This window comes from Charadrius vociferus, unplaced genomic scaffold, assembly GCF_000708025.1.
Source record: "Charadrius vociferus isolate BGI_N301 unplaced genomic scaffold, ASM70802v2 scaffold484, whole genome shotgun sequence".
Taxonomy (NCBI): Eukaryota; Metazoa; Chordata; class Aves; order Charadriiformes; family Charadriidae; genus Charadrius; species Charadrius vociferus.
In genome coordinates, this window is record NW_009648074.1 from 1,056,045 (window position 1) to 1,064,998 (window position 8,954).

General features: G+C 46.3%; 1 protein-coding gene across 1 annotated transcript in view; it reads left to right on the top strand.

The window, feature by feature from the left end:
• Positions 1–1,395, top strand: part of LOC104285399 — a 23,437-nt gene extending 22,042 nt beyond the window's left edge. Inside the window, 1 exon segment of the mRNA XM_009883853.1 lies at positions 915–1,395. Coding sequence (XP_009882155.1) covers positions 915–1,066 — 152 coding nt within the window. The 3' untranslated portion in view covers positions 1,067–1,395.
• The last annotated feature ends 7,559 nt before the right edge of the window (positions 1,396–8,954 follow it).

The following is an 8,954-nucleotide window of genomic DNA, read 5'->3' on the forward strand; positions in this document are numbered from 1 at the left end:
CGGTCACTTCCACTGTGGGCCCCTCTGCACAGTCAGTTTTAGAGCAGTGGCACAACTGCAGTAAACTCTTCCCTTTCCCCACTGCACAAGTCTTGTTTGTCACAACAAAATTAATGTTTAATGCGTGTTTGGCAAACACTTCATGATGGCAAGCATCTGATAAAAGAGCACAAGCTGAGACCTGTTAGCCCTTTTCTACAGAAACTCCATACAAATCACGTGCTCCTAGGCTGCAGTTGAACAAGCTCTCTGCTGCTCAGCGGGACTCGGTCTGGCTTTGCCCAGGGCCAGTGTGCTGGGGCACTGTGATGCTTATTTGCTTGGTCAGGAATACCTGCCAGTATAAGTGTTGCAGCCTCCAGGGCTCTTAGTGCTTTGATTGGGCCCCGGCAGGGTGTGGTTTTTTTAAGGAATTTTTTTTTTTCCCCCAAACTTAAACTTAATGAATCCCATTCCCCTCCAGCCTATATAGCACAGATCTTATTGCCACTGTTTAAAAGTGTAGGTCTAATCCCGTTCTTTGCTCTTGCAGACTCTGAAATTCCTCTGGAGAGAAGGGGGAGGGGGAAGGAATAGATCTGTCCCTACTTGCCAGAAGATGCTCCCTTAGTTGGTTACTAGAGGCGATACCCATGTCTGAAACCACTGCTGTTTTCCCATCGAGTCTCTCTAATTCTAGTTGTCCTCCAAATAATTATTTCCTTCCTTGGTAGAAGGGAAACTCGAGGGAAACTAGAGAAACTGTGGTCTTAATCCCCCTGGAGTTAAGTCCTGTCTGATCTTTATGTTTCCCTGCCAGAGTGAAACTGGGAGTTTCCTCTGGCCATCTTTCAACAGAGTTTAGCCCTTGGTGTGAGCAGGTATCAGTTAAGTAAAAGCTATGGCATCCTCAATCTCCTTCTCTCTGCTTCCAGATGAATTAAATGATCTCTTCACAACAGCTGGACTGGAGAAAATCCAGAATCTGGTTGATCGGCGATTGCAGGTGAACCGTGGGAAACAAATGACAATGTATCGAGTATGGATCCAGTGCAAATACCGCAAGCCTGCTGTCCCTCAACTGTGAGGAAAAGGGCCATGCTTTTCAGATTGGAGCCTCTTCATGGCCATGTGCAGTGTGGCCTCCTGGTGAGATGCGGTTTTACAGAGTTCAGCGCACACAGGACCTCAGTGCCTTTTACAGCGCCTAGCATCACTTCAAGTGAGTTTTGCTAAGGACGAATGCTCTAAGAGGAGACCAAGCGGTATTTTTTGATGTCTTGCTACTGGACTGAGTTTTTTAAATTATTTATGGTTTTAACAACTTAAGGGTTAAGCTGTCTTACAGCAGCTGAGCAAGTTGAGTAGCGAGTCATTTACTCTGGATTTCCACATGAAACAGAAGATCTTCGACCTTACCTCTGTGTTGTGTAATTGGGAACAAAAAACATACAAAGGGTAAATCTGCTCTTCTTTGCAACTGGTCACTATGCCTAATGTGGATCCCTTAGCCAACTTATCTCATGCAGCTCTCTTCTAGTCATTCAGGTTTGTGCAAATCCGCAAGTCAAAATGCATCGATCGAGGGCAGGAACTGAAAACGTGCTAGTTTCTCTGTGCCGGCTTCTCCATGGATGTCTTGTGGTGTGCGGATGACCTGTGGAGAAAGCGGATTATGTTGCCTTGCCCTCACTGTCCACAAGAATGTTCATCTAGGGAGAAAGCACTCTATAGCTCAGGTGCTATCAATTCATATCAGGTAAGGTTCAGGCTTTCGAAGATTTGGGCCTGAAGCCAGTTTTGGGGCACGTCCAGAGTGCAGAGTATCACAAGCAGCTCACGGGACCCGGGTTTACACAGAATTACCTGCTTTTTGTGCTTGAACAGTGAAAAACTGTTCTTGCTGGCTGCAGCCCCCAGGTCATGAACTGCACTACCCTGTCATGGCGGTGTGCTAAACCCAAGTAGACAAGACACCTGTCTTTGATAAGCAATCTGAAGAATGTCTACCACTCTTGTTTAATTTCTTAAAGGAAGCCAACATTGTGGCTTTCTGAAGGTATTTTCCCCACCTTTGACAGCAAATATCTTTTATCTCAGCTTGTTTTCTTTTGTTATTTTTAGGGTGTGGTACAGCAGGTATTAGAATAAATTTTGTGGTAATGCTTTTCAATGCTGGTTTGATTAATATAAATCAGGCTTCTACAGAAACTCGCATGCTTCTGCGCGTCTGAGCTGAAGGATTTGAGCCACTGTTAGGTAACTACAGGGTTTTTTTCCCTCTTCTGTTATCATGGGTCTCACTACTGCCTGCTCTCGTCTCTCAAGAAGGGAAAGCCTTGCCTGGTGTCTCCTACCTTGTTTTAGTTCATGAAGCAACAAGGTCTATTGTGTGTGCACTACTGGCTGAAGAGCAGTTCATGCTGCACAAAGCATGTATATTTTGTTAACTAGACACTTGTGTTTGTAGCTTACAGTTGCCTAAGAATAACTGTCAACTATAGACACAGATAAGTTATGAAATAACTGCTGTCTTGAAACAGGGGAGAAATGGTAAAAAGATGAGGAAATGTCATTGCTATCTTTGGAGAGTCTGCAGGAGTCCCGGAGAGTCAAACCAGGAGCACCCTGATTTGTAAAACATTGGAAAGGGCTGTAGCAATGCTCTCTGCTGGGCATGTGGCAGCATGATCAGTTCATAACTTCTGCGTGGCTTTGTCACCCTGCAGGTATTAGTATGTCTGTTACCCGAAGGTTTCTGGGTCAGGACATTTCGGCCCTTCCTGTGGAAAGGTGACCCAGCAAATCCATTCGCACCACAAAGGCAGGCTGCAGTGCTAGGGCAGGAATGGAAATGCACCATTGCTTTTCTTTATGTATATATCTAGCCCGTTTAAATAATGTTGAAAGGGAATAACTGGGAAGAGAATTCTTGTTCAATTTGTTGTTCTATATTTTTCTAAAGGGCTGAGAGGCTTTCCAGCATCTGCAAACGAAATAGGAGGAGATAGGGCTGCTTTCTTTCTAAGCCTGACCCAACCCAGCAGCTGTGGAGTCGCTGCTGTGTTTTCATGCTAAACCTACCAAGTCTGGTGCCCTGGCAAGGTTGGCACCTCAGGCAAGGTCTAGGCAAAACACAGCTCAAGGCCTCTGGGAGCTGAGCAAGCTCATGTCTTCTCATCTTATCTAGACAAAGAGTCAGGCTTAGCAAAAGAAGTCCTGGGAGTGTTCGATGTGACATGACTCATGTAACCAGCTCTGTCGCTTCCAGTGAAAGACCTCCCATGTGTTACTGGTGCCTTAGGCGCTTCCCTTGGGCTCCTTTCCCTCTTGGTCCCTGGAGGGAGACCTCCTCCTGGGATAGCTTTATCTCCCTGGAAGAAAAATTATTGACTGGGGTAAACAAGCAGCGTAATTAGTGTGAATTAAAGCAATTTGAAAAATGCCTTATTAATCATCCAAAGGCTTGTAAGCAGCACAGGAAAATATGTTTTTAATTATAAGCATGATTTATTTAAAGTTGATGGACTCCCCTTTAAATCTGAAGTCCTGAATGGGAGAAAATGAAGGCTAGTAATTTATTTGTTTCTGCTTTCAAGGCTACATCCCAGTTGCCTGCCTGGTTTTGACTTGGGCTTCATGCAAAAACTTGCAGCCCTGTGAGCCTGCAGCCATTGAAGTGGCTCTCTGCCTTTCTTAATGCTCTCATTCTGCTGGAATATTTAAGCACTCACTGAACATGAACCATGCTGGGCAGACATGCTTTTGTTTCCAGTCCTGTTGGTGTTCAGAAAGCAACAAGTTAATGGCTTTGAATGGAGCCAGGCCTCCTACAGACAGATCCTGTCTGAGCTTCCTTCATTAATCTCCGCCAGCTCCCGTTCTCTCTGAAGCATCTGCTCTGCTGCGACTCCGGGCCTTGCCTCCCACACAGCTCTGCTCAGGTACCTTGGTCCTGACTTGCAGCGCTTCTGCCATTCCCACCTTGGGCCCGCTGAGCAGGCTGGGTTGCACAACGGCTTCCTAGCACGTTCAAAGGAAATCTCTGAATTCACTTTTACTGCATTGAAAAGCCAGGTTAAGTGCCTTTTTTTTTTTTTTCTCCTCTTTAGCAGTGTAACATTTAGCTTTAAAGCCGTTCTGAACGTATCTGCTCTGGTTTTGTTCCCAGCGTTCCAGTTTTGTGGTCTGGGGCTGACAGGCGATGCCAACTTAGTTTGTCGAACCTCCCAAGCAGAAGAGATGATTTCATAGCTCTTCAGAGGCACTGCCCCTGCAATTCTGGAGCCAGACATTGTTACACTTCAGAAAGTCTGGTCCTGGCTTTTGCCAGAGGATGGTGGATTTCCTTGGAGGTTCATAGATTGTTTTGGCTGGAAGGGAACTTTATCATCACCTATTCTGACCCTTTGCATAACCCTTTCATGTAGGGATTATGGCATCAAGCCTGTGACTTGTGCTGAGCCAGCACTAGTCCTTCAGAAAGGCTCTCAGTCCAGCCATGATGCTGAGGGCTCTGGTGAGCGGCAAAGAACGCTTTGCCTCCCCAGGTACATTGTTCCTCTCGCAGCATCCTGATATCACAGATCAGCTAGAAACTGGGAGGCAGGAAGGGAACGGGAGGTAAAGAGAACAAGAGTCTGGGAAGTATTTCTGATACCCACACTTCAAAAATAAATAAATTGTACATTCCACTGAAAACTGGAGCTTTCTCAGGATCTTTCTGACAGCACAGGGAAGCGGGAAATGGCAGTCATCCATAGTGATTTTTGTTCTTACAACAGTAATCATCAAATGCTTCTGAGCAGAAGCGTGTGAGACCAGACACAGTTGTCTTCTCTCCCAAGTACTTCAGCTCCACCTTCTCAGGGTATGTCACCACCATTTTTAATTCTGTAGTTAGTTGTAGAGCTCTGGGATAAATGAGACCTGATTATTCTCAATAAAACGCAGGTGTGAGCAGAAGGAACCTCCATGTATGCATGCCGGCGGCTTTTGGTGTTGCATCGTAACTAAAGCTGAAAGAGCTTCCTTTTGTCTTTGGCACTGGGATGAGCCCCGGCTGGTCTCCAGTTGGATTCCCTACAGGAATCACAGATCCAAATTGAACTGTTTTTCCTGAGCACCAATGAAAGATGCGCAGGTTTGAGTGACTAGAAGTGAGGGAGTGGATGAGGATGGGGCTGCAGGGATCGAGTTATTACGGGATTTGGGGAGCATCCTTCCATCTCTGTGGAAACGGATGGAGGGAAACAGAGTCATGCAGTCTCCTGTTCAGTCAACTGGATTTGCTTTGTCAATCAGATCAGTGCCACCACTTTTGGTTTGTTGCCATATTGGGGAAAATTAGTCTAGAAGAGAAGACACCTGATCAGGATCACTTTTGCTATCATAGCTATTCATCTGCCTTGACAGGGGTGTGTGCTTGGCACACATCTTTTTGTACAGTGTCCATAGGGTTCTGACTGTAATAGTGTTGTTGCATATGTTTTCAGGGCATGATAGAAATCACTAAGAAAGTAAGGAGGAAGGAGGAATTTTTTTGGAGGACTCTCCTGCGAAGTGAAGTGCTCTAAAGGGAAAGGAATTGTCAGTTCTGTGCTTAATCAGCAAAGCTCTGGAGTTTGTGCTTAGCTCTTGCTGAAGGCAGTGAGTTCCTGTGCGCAAGTGCCTTGCTGAATGGGAGCTTGTGTTGCTGAGAAAGTGGGACACAGTGCAGGAAATTACCTGTGTAGGCAACAGTGAGTGCTAATTTCAACTAAATAGGATGCAGCTACCTTTGTTACGGAGAGCACAAACCAGACCTGGCAACTTGGCTGGAGCACAGGCAGAGAGAAGCTTAGCCATGTGTGCCTCTGCTTTTGCCTCCTGCCCCGAGGCTGCATGGTACGATGGGGGGTGTCCTGCTTTTACTCTTGAAGATATGGTCTTTGACCCACATTGGATGAGTGGGAACTCGCTGTAATCGGAAAGCATTGATGGCAAAGACCACTAGGAGATCTAACGTGTCGGCACCTGCCTGGAGCTCTCAGCCTGTTGGTCCACGGCTGTTTCCAGGAAGGAAAAACATCCTGGTGAGGTTTGGACCCTGCTGCTCTGAAATGTGCTCCCTGCTCTTGTATAACCCCAAAGAATCTTCACCGCAAGCGCCAACACAGCGTGTGAACAGCAACTTGATTTTGGGGTGGAGAGCAAGCATGGCTGCTGTATTCGGGTCGTTTTAATGTTTTGTAGTCCAAAGGACCCTTGTAGCTCTTGCATTTGCGTGTTATTTGGGGTTGAGGAGTTCTGGGGAATTGCAGCCAATCCTTTGGCCTATGAAACTTTCTTTCAGCTCATGTGCAGTGGGAAGTTGCTGTTTGCAGTCCTGGGTCCCAGAGGCCGGGCTCACTCCTCCGTGTGTGCGCGTGGGGAACACCAAGGGATCTGCTCTACAGCTGTAAGGGGAGAGGTACCCTGCCACACTGCTCCAGAGGCACTGGCTGTGGCTTTCCTCATGCAGCGAAAAAATTGGCTGATCTCCTGAGACTACTTCTTCATCCATGGGACCAAGCACAAGGCATGGGGCTGGGTCCCCCTCATCTGGGGAGCACCACCCAGGCAGGTACACTACACTGCAGTCTTAAACTACACAGCCACACGGGGGTTTTTTTCCACATTCAGTGCCAAGGGTGGATGTGAAGAGGTCGATCAAGGTTGCGTGGAAAACTAAATCTGGCTTTTCCTCAACTTCAAGTGACTTCTTCCCTACTGCGGCGAGCCTTGTTGTGAAGGTTGGTATGTATTTACAGACGTTCACACAGAGGCTGAATATACTTACAGAAATACGCATGCAGTAACTCTAGCTTTACAATAGGATGTTGATTTAATTTTCCTCTTGCACAAATCTCAGAGTAGTTTGTTTAATTGAGGCTTTCAAAAGCCCTGTAAGGTAGGGTGTTATTATGCCCGTTTTATGCAGGAGGAAGAGAAGCAGGGGGCAAATCCTGCTGAGAGTAATACCCTCTTGTATTCTAGGAGGCTGGTAGTGAGTGAGGACAGGGAAGGATTTGCTGGCACATAAAGGAGAATCACGTCGTTCCAGGTGCGTGTAGAATTAAAACCAGTGGGGTTTGGTTCCCCTCAGCAGGGCCATGGTGGTTGCACAGGTCCGTTCCCCCTCCAGCAGGCAGGACACACGCTCCCTTGGATCGGGGCAGGCTCGGAGGTTGCGCTTGGCTCGCTGCATGTGTGGAGGTTGAGCGACCTGGATGCTTTCCTACTGGGTTCAGGTATCAAAGCCTCCCTAATGGGATACCTGAAGGTGTAGACAGAGGGAGGGGCAGGAACAACCTCCGAGATAAAACTCCATTGTGTGGGAGGGTGGAGGCTCTCCGAATGGCCTCAGGAAGGAGTCAGGCGATGGCATGTTATCTCTGAGTAGCTGAGATACCAACTTTCTCCCAGTCTAATGAAAATGAGGAGAGACCCTTTTAATGTTCCTAGTGAGGGAAAGGCTGTGCAGAGAGCCCTGCCCTTACTAGATGCTCAGTCCACACGAGGGTGAGATGTTTTGGTTACTCCTTCACTCGCGACTCATCCCTCCTTAGGTACAACAGAATCTGCTCTGCAGACAAGGATTGGCCGCTTCTGGATGTGGTGCCTAGAGGTGAGATCATCCCCCAGTGCTAAAACCTTAAGAAACCTATGGAGTATTGAATGCTTTTGTTGTTGGGGTGTCTTTTTTTTTTTTTTTTTTCCTCAATGGCTGTAAAATTTTTGGATTTGAGATCACTGATGGCAGCTTTTACATTTTAAAGGCTCAGGGTATTTGTTGCCTTTTCTCAAGTCCCCACCTTCTGGCGTCCTGCTATTGCTGAGGAATCTCAGCTCTCTTTTTTTTCTTGTGTGTGTGCATGTGTTACATTATGTCAATACATTTCTAGACCTCACGGCAGTACAGAAATGCTAGGAAAAATATAGTTAAGAGTATTTCACAAGCCTGGAAAGCAGAGGCAAAGGAAAGTCACCTAAACCAAATTAAATATCAGAAGCTTGACTTCTGGTATTTTATCTTGAATTTTGAAAAGATAAAGAACTTGCATGCTATTTTAAAATATCTAGAAAATCTTACCTAATTTTTGGTTAAATCTAACGTGGGTTAACAGCAGAGCTGTGATGCAGAGACAGGGGTTTGCCCTTATTTTGCTAAGCACGCCGCGCTGGAGGGAAGCTCTCGGAGAGACTGCTCGAGTCGAATTCAGTGACAGAGAAAATGGCTGCTGCAGCCGAGTAGTTCTTCAAAACATGATACAAGTGCAACGTGCCAAGGATATTGCTGACGTCCAAGGAGACCAATGCAAGAAGATGAGAGCTGCCACAGGGGATGTAATGGGAAGCATTAACACTGGCTGATGGCAGACCTGGAGAGCAGGATGCTCTACGGGAGGAGTCTGGCAGAGAGGATGGTGTAGGAGGGCTGGCTTGCCCCCATGGATGAGATAATATTTGGTCAGCCATGTACGTACTGCGTTGCTCACAACCATCCCGTCGCCAGCTCTCGAACCAGCTCTGACAGGACCAGAACTCAGGGGCTCTTACAAAGTTAATGAAAACGAGGGGAAAACAATACTTTTCGTGTGTCACTCGAGTGAGGGCTGGAAGGAGGAGTTTTCCTGCATGAGAATTCTTGGAGATCCAAATGTTTTCTTCTCTTGCTGGGCCAGAAAGTCAAACATACTGAAACTTCACAGACTGAAGTACTATGGGGGAAAATCAAGTTGAGATTGACAGAATTTTGGTTTCCTAACCTGAAGCATTGTTTTAGTTTTGATGCTTTATAGGCTTTTAGAAGTAGTATCTTAAAAGTTGACATTAGGATTTTTAATTGAATCAAAACTTTTCCTATGCAAAATGATTAAATATTTACATATCCCAGCCACTTTGAATTAGAAAACCTTTCCCTGTAAAAACAGAAAGTCACAAACTGACCTTTT